This window comes from Calypte anna, chromosome 7, assembly GCF_003957555.1.
Source record: "Calypte anna isolate BGI_N300 chromosome 7, bCalAnn1_v1.p, whole genome shotgun sequence".
Lineage (NCBI taxonomy): Eukaryota > Metazoa > Chordata > Aves > Apodiformes > Trochilidae > Calypte > Calypte anna.
The window spans coordinates 13,643,539-13,660,105 of NC_044253.1; the positions used below are offsets into that span (position 1 = coordinate 13,643,539).

A 16,567-nucleotide genomic window follows, 5' to 3' on the forward strand; every position below is an offset into this window, starting at 1 on the left:
AAGAAGTTAAATTCTACCTTTTTTCTTTTGTTGCATGGACTTCTTTAGAAACATGCACATGTGAAGTTAGCAGAATTCAGATTGGTAATTTTTCTTGGATTGGAGGAGTAAGCAGTGGTAGAAGGTGGCTGAAGGGACTTGCTTTGGCTGGTGCTTGAATGCAAGCACTAGATATCTCTATAAGAAATAATATTGCCTAAAAAGAACAATGCCATGGTTTTCAAATAATATTGGAGTGTTTTGATGATTTGGCTGCAAGTAACAGTGCCTTAAGGTAGAAAGTCAGATAAATATACTTGTTAATGTAAATATGAATGGAACAGATGAAGATGAATTCATAAAACACACTCCAGACTTACATCAATAGAAAGTTTTAATTCATCAAGCTGATTTACTAATAGGTAACAATAACTAAAAGGCTGATGCTTTAAAAAAAAGGCCTGCAGCAGTGAAATGTGCCATTAAAAACCCAAACACAAACTACCCCTGAGTAAATCTCTCTATGAGCTGCTGCAAGTGTTCAATTAAAATGCTGATAAATCTGTTCTTGTAAGAGTAAAGCAGTTAGTATAATTCTGATAAATATGATTCTGAGGTATGAAATATATTACTTAGCCATGAGAAGGATTAATCGGCTTTTTTTTTTTTTTATAGTAAATAAGCAATGAAAAAGAATAGGAAAATTGCTACAATATGACTGTGTCAACAGCTTTTTCAGTTCCTTGTTAGGTCTCACCCTGAGTAGTTAGTATAGGTAATCATTATGTATGGGAATATGAAACATATATAATGTCAAAAGGAATTTGGTTTATGACCAGTGTTTGATCTGGGCATTAACGTGAAATCCTGCAGCAGTGAAGCAGTTGCAGTAGGAAGTCCAAGACTTTGTAGAACAATATAAAGCTGGTTGAGCTGTTTATAAGGCACTGTGAGTGGAAATAAGTATTCCCTTTGCTTCATATTAGTGAAGTGTAAATAAGTATGGACATCCTGAGCAGCCCTGTGGAACATCAAGGCACACTGACTATAACATGGGACTTAAGTGCCATTTTTGGAGTTGTTATGGTAAAATGTACAAACAGTCCAAAAAAAGTATTTGATCTTTGAATTGTACAGGTCTCCTGCAGAGAAACCATCTGAGCTTTGTCCTCCTCATATTTCTAGCGTTATGATTTGTTGCCATGGAGAACACGAGAAGTGTATCAGATTCCTGTGGTACTGTTTTTCCACTGGAACATTTTCTCCATACCTCCTTGAACCTCTCCTCTGAAAAGATCCATAGAAAATGTGAAATATGTGAATCATGAGGAATGACGATACATCCTTTTCAGAATGCCCAGAATCCTATCAATGCCAGTTGCAACCTGGTGGGCAGAATAGGGAAATCACAACAACATGTCTGAGGGTGTTTAATAAGAGACATGTTTTGTCCATTTTATGTTTATGCCACACTATTTATAAAAGGTGTATGGTCCTCTTTAATGTTGTTTTGCCCAATTGCAGGAAAGTGGTGTCAGGGTTATGCTTGTATCTGGTCTAAAGAGTGGATGTCCTTTAAATACTCTGTCTTCAGCAGCCATTGCAGTTGCCTGTTAGAATCTTCTCATCTTAAATTCTTGTCTCTTGTCCTAGGCCTGCCCTGACAGGCAGTTCACTCCCCCAGAGTGTACATCATGGGAGTGTAGAGGAGCAAATGGCTGTAAAAGAGTTGCTGTACTTTGGATGTACTTTTTTGCTAAGTACTAAATAAACATATAGGCTGGCGTGTGACACATTGTAAGGAGTGATGAACATAAAAGAAATGTGCAGATGTAGATCATGTTGGAAAAGATCCCAGTATCCATATACTACCTGTTCTGTGTAATAGCAGACTTGGAGGGAAAAGAACATTTATGGATTTCTGATACTCACTCACATGGGTGAGCGTAGGATGCCCACAGAAATAAACAGAAGTTTTGTGCTTATTTCGTCCTTGACTAGCAGAACTGAGAGGCCCAATGGGCAAAGCTTTAGTTCTGCCCTCACTCACACAGCCAGTGCACCTTTGCTCTGGCAGAAATTTTAACTGCCTTTCTTACCAATCAGTAGGATTACTGTCTATCTGTGGACGTGGTAATAGTGGAAGGTTTGGGAGAGGGAAATACAGTGTTCTTCTTTCCATGCGAAGGTGTATGAAGCAGCTGCTGTTAGTAAAGACATGGTTTGTAACTGATTGCATCTCTTTTGCACAGAAGAAATGGTATGAGGATTTTTAGCAGGAAGTATAATAGTCTTATCTAAGTTATATATCTATGTAGTGTTAAAAAAGAGTTATGAAGCAAACAGAGAAGATTTGAGTGATGAAATTCTTTATAGTCTTGTTAGATCTTTCCTATCATGCTAATAAGGGGGACAGTATTCTATTTAGGGTAGGTAAAATAAACTCGGTGACAATGAATAGTTCTCTTGTGATTGCAAAAAGTTTTTTAAAAAAGCATGGCACTAACAAGCAGCATGCACTGGTTATGTTCTCTGGAACATTCTGGCAGAGGGATGAAAACTGAGTCATTCAAGGTTGCGGGGACAATATTCAGTTCTAGTTATTGAATAAACACACTTCTGTTTCAGGAATTGAGACTAAGTTCTAGCTTAATGAACTGTAAATAATGAAGATTGTAACACCTATTCTTAGGAAAAGGAATTTCAAATGTGAGTTGGCAAATCCATTGTGGTCCTGGAAAATCATGGATTTTTTTTAAAGGGCAAAGTTACTGAAGTCGACTTTTTTGATACAAGCCATGTCTACTGGTCTTTTAGCTCAGTTCAGTTCAATATACTATTAATGGAGAAGCTTTGAGACAGAACTGTTAATAAGATTAAAATATTAAGCTAAACCCAGCTACTTATAAACAAAGTTTAGTGATGTTTTTTCTTCAGAAACATTTTTTTAATCATTCTTGTAGTTTACATAAAGTTGTTAATGCTTCACATACAAATTCTGTATTTCCACTTTTCCTTCCCAGTGTGATTGTGTTCACTGCAATCACAAGAAGTGCTTTTGTAAACTTCACTAATAATGGCAAAACATACAAGAATAATGGATTGCAGAAGCAGTGCCAGCTTGAATATTTGCTGCTTTGGGTACTTTGTAAATGGCTTCTGCGTTCTTCATTGTTCACTTATTTGTAAGGCTCAAGTGAACACTGAGTGTATGGCAGAGAATAGATGTCTGCAAGTAGATGTGAGATAAAAGAAAATAAACATAGCCTATAATATAAAGGTGTGGAAGAAAGCAAGAGAACATAAAAATAATATATTCCAGTCTGGAAGAATTTGCCTTTTTAACTGTGAACTCACATTTACTGTAGGAGTGAAGTGGTAAACACCAAGCAGTTGCAGTTCTGTGTTTCATTGACTTGGCATTACCATAAGCCTGTTCAACCTCTAAAACAATTCAAGAGTTGTACAAATCTTAATTTTAAGGACAAACACTCATTACAAGGTACCGCCTTTGATGTGATTATTGTGGCTTCTGAAGTCTGCATTCCTGAATGGAGAAGTGGATTGTGGAAGGGGATAATTTGCAACTTGTATTTGTCCTTTTGAAGATCTTGCTTATTCCTTTGTTTAAGATAAAATGCATGTTTACCTAACAAGTATCTTGTGTAAGGGAGAGGCTACTTTCCAGTTTGAAGGCAGTCATTTTAGCTGTTCAAATGGTCTCTAGCTTTTCAACCTATTATGTGAAGTGCATTTACAGCCTGTAACTAAACCATTTTTTCAAATACTTAATAGGACACGAATCAAGATAACTAACATTTTTCATGTCTTTCAAAGCATATCAAAAAAAGAAAATGTCAAAGCAAATTAGAAGTTAGATGTGCACAAGCATGTAAGAATCATAGAATCATAGAATAGCTTGGGCTGGAAAAGACCTTCAAGGTCATCGAGTCCAGCCTAGTCCTAACCCTATTACCCTATTTCTGATGATCCACCACTAAGTACCCAAGCACCACAACCAGAAAGTTTTAAATACATTCAGGGAGTTAATGTGATAAGGAGGCAATAGATTAAATAAAATAGATACAATTATTTTATTTTATTTTTGACCGAGGTTGTGCCAGCCTCAGTGACAACTGTCCTGCTGACAAAGAATAGATTTCCTTAAAACATCTTAAAAATTAAAAAATTCCTTTTAACTTTAGGCGAATTAAGAAAAAACTTAAAGAAGAACGCTCCACATAGCTTATTTCCTGATACAAAAAGGAAAAAGTCATGACAACTCTGTCATGACCTGAAATAGTAACATGGTTCTTTCTCAAACACTGTTTCTTGTGCTGCCATTGTCATCTGAATTGTCTCTTTCAGGAGCTGGTGGGTGGTCTCCACTGGACTCAAACGAGCAGCAGTGGCTCCAGGTTGATCTGGGAGACAGAGTGGAAATCGTCGGGGTTGCTACCCAGGGCAGGTATGGGAGCTCGGACTGGGTAACCAGCTACACACTGATGTTCAGTGACACCGGCCGCAACTGGAGACAGTACAGACAAGATGACACTGTCTGGGTAGGTCTGAACTGTGAGTGCTTTTGGTCACAGGTTTTTCTGGTTTGGGCTCCTTTTGGCTTTTGGAGAAACCGCTTCAGTTTCAGATCAGTGGAGTACTGTAGTGGTGAGAGCAGATCTAAGTGACTCAGGTCTGTTTTGATTTAAATCAACAGGGTGTTTTGATTTAAACGGGTTATGTCACCAACTGTCTCTGTAAAACTAGTTTAGGCCCTCAGGATGACACTGTTTTTGAAACTGTGAGGATGCTCAGGGCACTTAAAATGACCTGAATGCTTCAGTGCCTGGTTGGCTTTGAATCAGGCACACCAGGGTAAATGGGGCTAATCACTTACACCCTTTCTGTAGGAAATATGGAAATTAACTCTGTGTCTTATGTAGTTTGCTGGCTGGAACAACAGAGCTCCTGCTGGGAGAGGTTGGTGGTAAATTGCTCCTCAGCTTCATGAGTTGTGGGATGATTTAGCACATACACTAGAAATGCTTGAGGCTTTTCCCAAAATTTTAATGCAGATTTGATTTAATGCAGCTTGTTGTGTCACAAGTTCAATGTGTGGCCATGCCAGGTGCTGGTGGTAGGACTGCATGTGGTGGCAGAGCCACCTCAGGCTCCTTTCATATGGAAAATGTGAATTATTAACAAATGATACCATCTTCTCTGTGCTATATTCTGTGTTACTGAGGATCAGTAGCCCTGGTAGTATGACAATATGTGGTGGTAAATGAACGATATTTTTTATGAAAATAAAGGGAAACATTTTAAGGGTGACCAAGTAGACTTCTCTTTTTCCCTTAATTTTTTTTTTTTTTTTTAAATGCTGTGTTGCAGTAGAAGATTTTGCTTTCACAACATAGTGACTGAATGAAGAGGGTTGTGGTGCAGCAGAAAGAGGGGAGAAGGGATGCTTGATTTATTCTTGAGCATGTTGCAGGCAGTGGAGATGCATGTAAAGGGAGGTTATGTTTTGTGGTTTTAAAATTGCCACTGTCTTTGTTTTATTATGGTTTGACTTATGGAAAGCTAATGAAGTCCTTGCTTTAGAAGGACAACTTTGTCACAGAGATAGTCATAAAGTTGTGAAGTGACTCAGCTTTACCTGTCACTTACAAAGTTACATTAGGCTGGCTTTGCTCCAGATACTTTTGCCTTTTTTTTTTTTTTTTTTTTTTTTTTAACTTTTAAAAATAGTGGAATTTAATTCTAAATTGACCACAATGATCTTTGAATCTGGATCCTGACTTCCAACCTTGTGATTCAGAAATCCAGAACTGAGATATTTTTACAGACTTGGTGTCATTAAGTGCTTGCTTCCTTGAAAATATTATGTGCCTTGGTAATTTTACATTAAGATAATGTTTTTAATTATATGTCTAACTTGTCAGTTTTTTGGTTCTTTTAAACCCTCACCTTTTTATTTCCTTTAGTAAATTTTTCTTCTTAAAGGAAAACTTGAAAAGACAACACATAGACACTACCATAGCGAATATTCCAAATCTAAGGATCAAATTTTGTGAATTTCTGATCTGACTCCTCATATTGCATACAAAATTAAGAACAAGCCTAGCAGGCATTTAACAGTGAATTAAGATTTATGAAGAACCTGAACTTTCATGTTTTACCAAGGGATGAGGAATTAATGTGATCTGGAGCAGATCCGGGCAAAAGTTCCAAAGCTGCAGTAGATCTGGAAGCTTGTTTTCATGAGGAGTGATCTTCTGTAGTGAAATGAGGCAACCAGGTGCCACTGATTACCAGGTAGTGGGCATGAGCTTGTGTCAAGCCCACCTGTGCCTGATTAGGGAGGGCCTCAACTGCGCATGAGCAGGATTAGGGGGCCAATAAAAGGTGAGGCTTGAAGCCCAGGCTTAGCTCAGTCCTGAGCAAGCCAGCAGAGTGGTCAGTTGCATCTGAAGCAGTAGCACCGAGCCAGGCTAATCAACCCAGAGGGCAACAGACTCAGAGCATTATCTGTGTACTTCTGCTGGAGCACCTGTTGGACCTTGGAGCACCGTGCCCTAAGGGAGGTTTGTCTTGCAACAATCTTCCTACATTTTTCTAATGGAAACCTCCATAGTCTGCAGAGGATGGTTTTGCATATAATTGAGGAAAACTGAAATCGAATTTGCTTGTGGAAAAGGTAACACTGGGATAAGGATCTGGATATTTTTTCCCTCGTGTGAGTTTCTAAAAGCCAGTAATATAATTCTACTCCAGAAGAATGGATTGCTCCATGTCTCCAAGCAGAGGGCATGAAGGGATTGTTTGGATGCATTGCTGAACTTAGCTGTTGGAAGTATCTGAAAGTGAGTAGGCTCATTTGACATTTCATTAGAAACTGTAGTCCTCCTGAACTGTCAAGTCTCATTAACAAAGGAGCTTGTATGCCTGCCCATGGAATTAATGAAGATAAAGAATTCCTTCTGTACAATTTTTGTTCTAACTAAAAAGAAAGTTGATTCTTTTTTCTTGGCATTTTTTGATTTGTTTCACTGAATTAAATTAGATCTTGAGAGCCATTTATAGAGTACAAAGTGAAAAGCCAAAGAAGCTTTTAGAACCATGTATAGAATTTTTATTTCCAACTTTGCAGTGTTTCTGTTTTATTTGCAGTAATCCTTTTTTTTTTTTTTTTCTTTCTCTAAGAAGAAAAACATAAGTGTATTTTTCAGCCGTAAGTTAAAGATTTCCCTATAAAAGTGAGACCCTTGGATGAAATGAGGATAAGAGCACCATGCTGCTTGTCCTAAACATCTGGGCTGTTAAGTGTCTGCAAGGGAAGTTCTGTGTCACACAGGTGCTGGAAGAAACTGTTGCCCTTGTCTTTAGGGAGGGCAGTGGAATGGACCCTTTCACAGGGAGAGAAATTCAGCACCCCAGGGTAGCCTCCACTGTCACAATCTGGGGCAGCATACAATGTTCCAATTTGTCACAAGGTTGGTAGTTTCAACCTTGTGAACAACTTGTAACCAGATATCTGTATCTTGGGTTTTTTGGGTGGTTTTTTTTTTGGGTGGGGGGTGTTATTGGTTGTTTTCTGGTTGTTTGTGTGTTTTTCTTTAGTTGGTTGGCATTTTTCTGTGTGTGGGGGGAGCACAGAGTGGTTTGTCAGAGCAAGTTTCAAGAAAGGAGTCTCCTACATCAGGACAAGGTGGCATGTTACCAGTTTGCCTCTCATCCACAGGATGTGGAGCTGTTAAAATTTAGGTTATTGTGAAGCCCTGCAGGCTTCAACTTGGAAGATATTTTTCTCTGTCCTTAGGACAGGGGTTTAATATGTCCCTCAAAGTTGAGGTTTTTAAGGTTTCCTTTTTAAATTTTTATGTAGTGAAAAGGGCTAGAGATTTGACTGCTTTATTACTTTTTGTTTCAGAAATATGTGATGTTCAAGAGGTGGTCAACACTGACTCATAGCTCAGATGGGGCTGTAAAATCTGATGCATTGCCTTGAGATCATTAGATGACATATGCTGTATCAATATAAAATACTGTTATGCACTGGACCTGTAAGGTTCCTTGATACAGATTCTACTTCAGTGAAACTAGCTGGAAGTTTGTGCTTTGCTGTGGGGGTATTACTTAACATCTCACACCAATTGCTTATTAGTGACAACTTCTCACTCATTTGCAGCTTTTGAAATGAGAAGTTGTGTGTCAGTGTAAGGGACCTAGATGGCCTGGTGAATTTGTTTTCTGAAAGCAGTATAACTATTTGGAGAAGCATTTGAGAAAATAATGATATACTAAATTGCTGAAAAGAAAGGTGTAAGAAATAGCTGCTTTTCAAGACAAGCAGTTGATTTCAAGTAGAAATTTGATGTTTCACTTTGTTTTGTTTGCATTCCAGTAAAGGAAAACAAGGTCTTAAAATTTCTTCTCCAGTACTTCTGTTAACCTAAGTCACGTGTGTACTCTAGTTCCTCCCATCCCATGCCCTAGAAACAAAATGAGGGGGTATTCCCAGCTGGCTGGACCACAGTGCTCCCTTGGAGGAGGCTGTACTGGCATGGCCTTTCCCTGTTGCATGTCATGGGGCATCAGCCATGTTTGGTGAGGACGGCTGGAAGGCATCCTTCTTTTGTAATCCATGAGTTAGTCTGCCCAGATGAAACTTCTCCTGATCAGATCTTCACAAATGTTGACTGCTCCATATTGCAAGTCATGGTCCTCAGGAGTTCATTTCCAGCCATTTGGGTACAGGTTTTGTCCACCCATATGACACGTGTCCTTTAGTGCATCTGAGACCCGGGTACGGAAATTCTTTGTTGGGCTGCTGATAAGACAGATGTTTGCACACCAATATATATGATATATCTCTAGTACAAATCCCTTTCTCTTTATAGAGATTACAAGGCTTATTATCATCCTCTCATGGCATGCATACAGCTCCCATCAACTTCCCCGGTAATGAGCGCTGCGGAGACAGATCGCGAGGAGAATCAGAAAACCTCTTACATTTTCACTCAGCCTGTGTTTATGATGTTAGTAAATTCTGCAGCTGGAGTTGAAGACAAGACAGATTAGCCATTTAAAACCAATTTTCCAACCCCATTTGTATTTAAATAATCTTGTTACAAAAGGACTCTGTGGTTCAGAGCAAACTAGACTTATAATTATATTTTCAATATGGATAAATCAGCTGTGTGTGGACACACTAGCTATTGATTGGGAGACATAAACCATAAATCTTCTGGCTTGTAACAAGTGAATGATATTTTCAGTGTTTTTAAGTGTTGAATAATTCAGAATTTACTTTACCTGCATACACACCACAGCTTGAGTCAGTCCAAATTGTATAATATTGGGACAAAAGTGTGGGCTGTGATACAATGCTATTTCAGTTTAAATAGCAATTTTTATGCTATTTATATTGAAAAATACTTTTCAAGGCTGAAAAACACAATTATGCGGGAAGACAATGCAAAGGCGATAGAGCTAGCATAGAAGTGTGCAACAAAAGGAAAAAAAAAAGAGGTGTTCTTCAGACAAAGTTTTGAAGGGAAAGTTGTGGAATTGAAGATAAAAGCAGACTGCTCTGACAGTGGCAAAGAAGGCTCTTAGAAGAGTGAATCTGTGGAGAAAGGTAATGAAGGGGAAAAATGGTATACATAGCAAGGAGATATTCTACAAACACCTGCCCAGGCTTGCACATATTAAGCAGAAATTTGGAGCTGACTGTTAGTTGGTGAAGCTTCTTACACTTCTGCTGTCTTCTCTTCAAGTAAGGGAGAAGATGGCTTTGAGTGTGGGAAAGGGACTTTGCATCCAAGATAGGAAGTGCATGACTTGTGTTAGACCACACTTGGATCATATGAGGTACAGAGCAGAACTTCCTCTATGGAGTGGTGCCACCATCTCAGTCCCACATATTGCAGATGTGCTTTGCAGGGGCTGGAGAGTTGACAGGAGGCTGAGGATACATAAAGAATCTCAGGGGAGCAGGAAAAGTGTTTAATAGAGGTGATAAAGATCCCTGGCATCCCCTTTCCTCAGAAAAACTCCTGCTTACATGTGTGAGCTTTTGCTGAACAAGAAGCTTTTCTAATGAAATCTAGAGAAGGGTCGTTCTTAATTGACTTATAAATCTACAGGAGTGCTGTAAACTTTCCCATTTCCACTCCAACTACATAATGATTGTGGAACTGTTTTGGTGAGTTAATTATCGTGAACATAGTTAGAATATTAATCTTCTTGTCAGATTTATGGTTGTGCTGATTTATTCTACAGCATCTTTTAACTCCAAGTCCTAACGTCCTCCAAGCAAGGCCAAAGCAAGATTGTGCCTGTAACAACGAGAAGTCCTACATTGTTTGCTTGGATTAGAGAACAGGTTTCTGCTTCTCTTGTTATAACGCTTCTCACTGTACTACTATTCAGATATATTTAATCTCCTTTATGCACACTAATTATTGCCATGCAAATTGGTGTTAAGCAGTAAGTATCTATGGATTATTTTCTTTTCCATCACCTTTTGCTTTAAGAAGCAAAGAAAAAAAAAATAGCCAGTTGTTGCTTCCAAGTAGAAACGAAGGAAGCAACTCGGTCTTGCTGCAGGGAAGCAAGGCTTTTCAGAGGTTTTAGTAGCTTTTTCTATAAGAGTTATGTTGTTACAGGTTTTGAAGAGGCAACCATTACCTATTTGTTGTGGTTAGGACTCTCCAGATTTAAGACTGCCTCATTCTGAGATGCTGTTTGGATGTTACTAATTTGTTTCTAATTCTGGTTTAGCTTACTGCTGCAAACCTGGCCTCTTAAGCATGTTCTCAGGAAATCTTTCTTGATACTGCCAGAGAAGTTCTTCTGCTGGGGGGATAATTGCATGTGTCAGTATATCTGGTTTTGTTAAATGGATTTATGCCTGAATAAAATGGATATGGTTAGATTGCACATTACCCTTTAGTGCTGAGATAGTTGACAGCCTTAAGCTAACTGAATTTTGTGTGAATTCTGTGACCTTACAATGTGCTTTTATAGCTGGTTAACTTGAAGTGATATTAAGGTGGAGTCTACAGAATGTAATTCTGATATTAACATGATAGTCATCAGTAATGTCCTCAGTCATTCTCCATGCTTAGTATTTGGCAGCAGCTCACCCTGACCTAGGAAACTACGAAACATGGTTATCTGCAGCCTGTGCCATCATCATTGATCTCTCAATCTTATTCCTTTGCAAATTGACTGAAATTTACCTTTATTGTAACCATTCAGCACAGGAAATGTTCCTTGATTTCCAAGTCCTACATTCTAGATCTTTTGTATCATCTTGTCTCTCTATTGCTTCATGTCCTCTATAGGGACTATAGAATATGACTCTGTAGTGTTGGCCTTAACAGATCAGAGTGGAAAGAGTGGTTGTCAAGGTTCTGGTTGGTGAAGTCTGACCCTAAAACATACATGTCTTCTAACCATTTCCAGCAGATTTGTTAGCCACAGCCAGAAAGCTCTTGTTTTCCCTTCTACTTTCCCTTCCCATCTGCTAAGAGACTGAATGTTGGTGGCTGCATGCAAAGATAACTGATGTGGAAAAGAGTGGATATTTCCTCTCAGATTTTAGCCAGTGTCTCCTTTGTATCAGAACAGCAAACTTCATTACTCTTGCTTGCAAATAGTGTTCTATGGTATGTGAAGCTACAAATAGGTGCCTTTACAAACTATAAATAAATATGGAACAAATAGTGCTTTAATCCATTCGTAGTTTCACCTCTAGTGAGCAAATGACCATTTGCAAACGGACTAAAATAAGAAAGCAGTGTAGAGCAAAGAACAAATGGTAAGGCTGTTTTGCCAAAGGAAAATGCATCATTAGTTTGTTCATAGCAAACAATTTACAAAGATTAGCAAAATAAAAACGTCCCAGGGATAAGCACTAAAGCTGATCCACCCACAGCTGAAAAGTATTCTGAAGCAATAATAGTTGGATTGACTGCAGTTCTGCAGAGGGAATTTACCTGGATTCTCAAATTGCTTCCACAGCTATAGATACTCATCACGAAAGAGCAAAGAACATTTACAGAATATAGTATGCAAATATTTTTCTTCTACAATTTCAAAGTGAAGCCCGTGCTCATTTCCATAGTCCTTCTGGGTCAAACTCAACAGTATTGAGTGGCTTCTGGGGATGGTAACAAGATCTAGAGGTTTTATCATCTCAAAAACCCTGTTTGAATTGAATGTTTCTAACACAAACAGCTCATCTGTATTGTGTGCTGTGGAGCATCTTGGTAGCAGGCAGATCAGTAGCTAAATGTGCAAGGAAAAATACTCAACCTCCTTCGGAGTTGGTTGTGCAGGGTCCTTACTGGGAAAGTGGAAGGACCTTTTGGGGTGCTTGCTCATGGAAGGCATGGAGACAGAAATACACATGTACAAAAAAAAAAAAAAACCAAACTATCTCTGCTTGTCAGTACTTGGATCATATGAGGTACAGAGCAGAACTTCCCCTATGGAGTGGGGAAGAGCTTAGGTCTTAGTGAGTTTCAGGAATTTAGTCAATTTTGAAAAACTGAGAGTGGCTCTAGTTCTCTCAATGTGCTGTTCTTTTGGAGAACTGGAATAAAGAGATGGCCTGCTGCCGAAGAATACGTCCCTTCTACTAATTCACTCCTAGATTGGATTAGTTCAAATAACTTGGGTATCAGTTCTGCTGGTTTGACTTGGTGCGTTCAGGTCTTCAGTAACTTCTCTAAGATAGTAGCCATTTTGCTTTGAGCTCTTTCTAAACTTTGGATTATTCCTGTGTTTAGGTCTTGAACAGACATGTTGAAACCTTTTGCTTGTGGCTAGTGGAAAAAAGACAGAGGAAAAGGCAAGCTATAAACCACCACTTGAGGACTGGGTTATTACTAAGATGTTAAACATTGATGGAGCATGAGCTAACCAAGAGAGTATGATGTTGAAGAGACAAAATATTGAGTGATAAGATGTGTTAGTAAAGTTGTACTTTCTTGAAAAAGGGTCATGTTCACGGAAACTTCATTAAAACTACATCTTTGCACAGTGGCAATGCAGGGGTGAGGAGGGGGAAAATGGAAAGGCCCGGATAATTTAGAGGGAGGACTCTGTACTGAAACCTTAACTTTTTTAACCTGTCTGTCAAAGTTCCCATGTTCTGTAAACCTCTTCAGTTACATGGGTGTTCTGATGCATTCTGCTTTATGGTTTGGGAGCCTTTTGCTGCCATTTGGGTCCTTCATTTTCAGGTATCTCAGAACCATAAGGATTAAGAAATACTCAATCAAAAAGTCTGACCTGCAGTTCTTTTTTTGGATGAACACAGAGACTTTTTAACTTTTGTCTGTGGAACTGATGCATAAAGTAGAAACTTGTGTTTCTACTTCATTGAGGTGACCTTGTTATATATTTAATACATATATATATATGCACCAAAATCCACCCAGCTACATTTGCCTGATCAGTAATATTTTCTTGCCTTTGTGCTGTTCCAGAAATGATTTAATGTCATCATATTTGCACTACTGGAAATATGCTATTTGTAGACTTCCTTCCATCCCAAATGCCCAGTAATTTCAGCATGATAGGGATTTATTTTTCGGACACTGAAAACCAGGCTTTTCTTTACCTTGTGGAAAGAGCTTTAAGATTATTTGTTTTCATTTTCATTAAGGAGTTTTATCAGCTAGAAGTTTTAACTGCTAGAGCCTGTACTGGACTAATCCAAGTCTAGAAAATGCTTAATGCATTAATTAAGTATTCTTGAATGCTTAATATAGACATAATATAAATATTTAACATGTTTTATTAGACATGTTGCCAAATTAAGAAAGAAAGAATAATTAGTGAGATTAGAGATATTTTAAAAAATTAATGCAAGTATTATTCTTAGTATGGAGAACCTCTTTTAATACACTGCCTTTCCAAACATGCAGTGTTTTATGTTCTTGCAGTGGCTTCCAAATTCAGTGTATGAGAATTTTAAAAACTCTTACGTAATCATTAAGCTTGAAGGTAATTTTACCAATTGTACTTTTGATTCTCAAAGTTGTTTCTCAGGGGAATGGAGAAGCATAGAAAACCTTAGAAGATCTCTTGAGGTACAGAAAAAATAAGAATAAATTTTGGAATCTGCAGAATAAATAAGCTTGCCCATGTTCCTTTGAAATGTAATTTAAATGTGGAAACTTTTGAATATATGTCTGATACTTCTGGAGAGCTGCATACATACATTCTGCAGTATTCAGCTTATGTTTGTGGAGTTAATTATCAAAGATAAAATGAAGTGTGAGCAAACCAAGATGGAGAGTAAATCCTGTAGTAGTATTACTTGAAGAATTTTCATCCTTCAGGGAATGGGTTTTCATAAGCTGGGGGTGGTAGAAATGCAGTCCTGGAAACATGATAAAATGTTCCATATACACATATGCATATATACACACACACTCTGTATACACCTTTACAGCTTGAAGCAGAGATGAAATTCAGCTCAAATAAAAACCAGTCAAGCTGTTGTACTCTGGGAACACTTTCCATGAGTCACTTACTTTTATTTTAAATATGGAGAGTCCCACATCAGTGATAAGAATGGACAAATCTTCTCTGGAGAGATTTCTTGCTTTCCTGAGATGAGGTCTGTTAGACTATGGAGAATTATATGGAATGACTGAGCTGGAGTATGTCATGTTTAGGTTCAGCTCTTAAAAATAATGATTTCATTTACAATAGCTTCTGTTTGGAAATTAGACCTATCAGTTTAAAATACATGTCATGGTTGCCTCAGGAGGGTCTGTGTCTTGGTAGAAAGTCAAGAAAACATCCAAACTTGTGCTAGTTAATTTAAGAAAGCTTATTCAAAAAACACCTTCCATGTGGGAATTGTTTTGAAGAGTAAAGCAATTCTGGTAGAGCCTGGAAGTTCTTTGCAATCTCCTTCAATAAATCCACCACAATTTATTTATTTGGGTTTTTTGTTTATTTCAATTTATTTGAAATTTATTTTGGTATTGGGATGGCCAGTTTTGGCCATATTTGGCTATTAACAGCTGGTCAACCCAGTATTAGGTTTTAGACTGTTTCTGTTTTGGTAGCTTCTTCAACTTTGTGTATATATACTAGTGAAGAGGATAACAAAGATTGCAGCTTAGCTAGACTTTCCTATAGGTTTCAGATGGATGTTTAATTTCTTTGTGGAAACAATTAAGTGAAAAACAATCTAATGACTTGGCTGAGGTTTTGGAAGTTGTCAATATCTCCTTTTTAGCGGTCTACTTTCTGTTACCTCCACTTAGAGCAAGCAGTAACTGACTTGAACAATACTTCTGAGAATGTGTGAGGTTGTTCAGGAACAAGTAACTACTCATCTGAATGAGAATTTTAGGCCGTGATCTGGCAAACATATGGGCACTTAACTCATGCATTTACATTTGCAGAATGAGCCATGAAGCATAACAATTTAGAAATGAGGAAATCTGAAATGTTGATTTCAAATAAATCTATAATAAAATTTTCAGGGGTGCCAGAATTTCATCTCACACCTGTAATTAGGTACTGAACATAACATATTGTAGAGTAGAGGCTGTATACTTATATAGTAACTTGAAAGTTACTTAGTTTTCTCATTTGCTGTGAAGGTTGTTTTCATTTTTATATATATATATATATATATATATATATATTTTTCCTGTAAAGCTGCTACTTTGCCTGCTTGATCATCTCAAGGTGCTTTCTTCTTGCCCACATTTTGTGGATAGCCAGAGTCATTTGAAGCCAATTCATATCTGAAGTCAGATTTTTAAAACAAGTGGCAGCAGCACATTGCCATGAAATAAGGTCTTGATTTCTTGCTCTCCTTGACCTAACTTGGTTCCTTTTTTTCCCTCTGCTAAGCTGGAGGTCAGCTTTTAGTGCATGGCCTCAATATTTGAAGGCTTATAATGATAGTTGTGTTTATAATGCATGGACATGATTTGGTTATGGCCTTGTAAAATAGGTGTACAGTATCAGCCTGAGAAATATGTGCATGTGGTAATGAGGTAAACCTCATCACAACGGTTAACAGACATGGTGATCTGCAAGGAATAATCTTACAAAATTATATATTCACAGATATTTAAGGCAGTTTTGAAGAAGTATTAATTACAATGTGCAGAGCAGTTGTTTATGTGTGTGTAAAAAATTAAATTCCTAGGGCAGTGGAGAAGCAAATCTGAGACACAGAGGGAAGGCAGAGTTTCAGGTGGCACTCATCCAGCCATATCTGCAAGAATGCAACGATGATGATTTATAATTACTGTGATGAAAATAACGATGATTCTGCTGCCATGTTTTTACCATAGCCTCGGGAGTATAAGTAATTATGTGCTGATCAGTTGATTCTGCATATTCACAAATTTAGCTATTTATCATAATTGGTTTAGTCTCTTGGACTTAGTCCAGACTCTTATTTCATACACTTGGTTTTAAAAAGGAAGTGGAAGGAAGCAAATTTCCTGTAGCTGCATATACCAAATCAGTTGGTTCTATACTAACAGGATCCTTACTATCCATAGGAATGGTTGTTTATTCTTCCAGCTTT

General features: G+C 37.9%; 1 protein-coding gene across 1 annotated transcript in view; it reads left to right on the top strand.

The window, feature by feature from the left end:
* The window catches only part of CNTNAP5 (contactin associated protein like 5), a 263,642-nt gene that overhangs the window by 72,949 nt on the left and 174,126 nt on the right, over positions 1-16,567 (top strand). Inside the window, exon 5 of the mRNA XM_030454114.1 lies at positions 4,348-4,541. Within this exon, the coding sequence (XP_030309974.1) occupies positions 4,348-4,541 (194 nt within the window). The remainder of the gene's footprint in view (positions 1-4,347; positions 4,542-16,567) is intronic.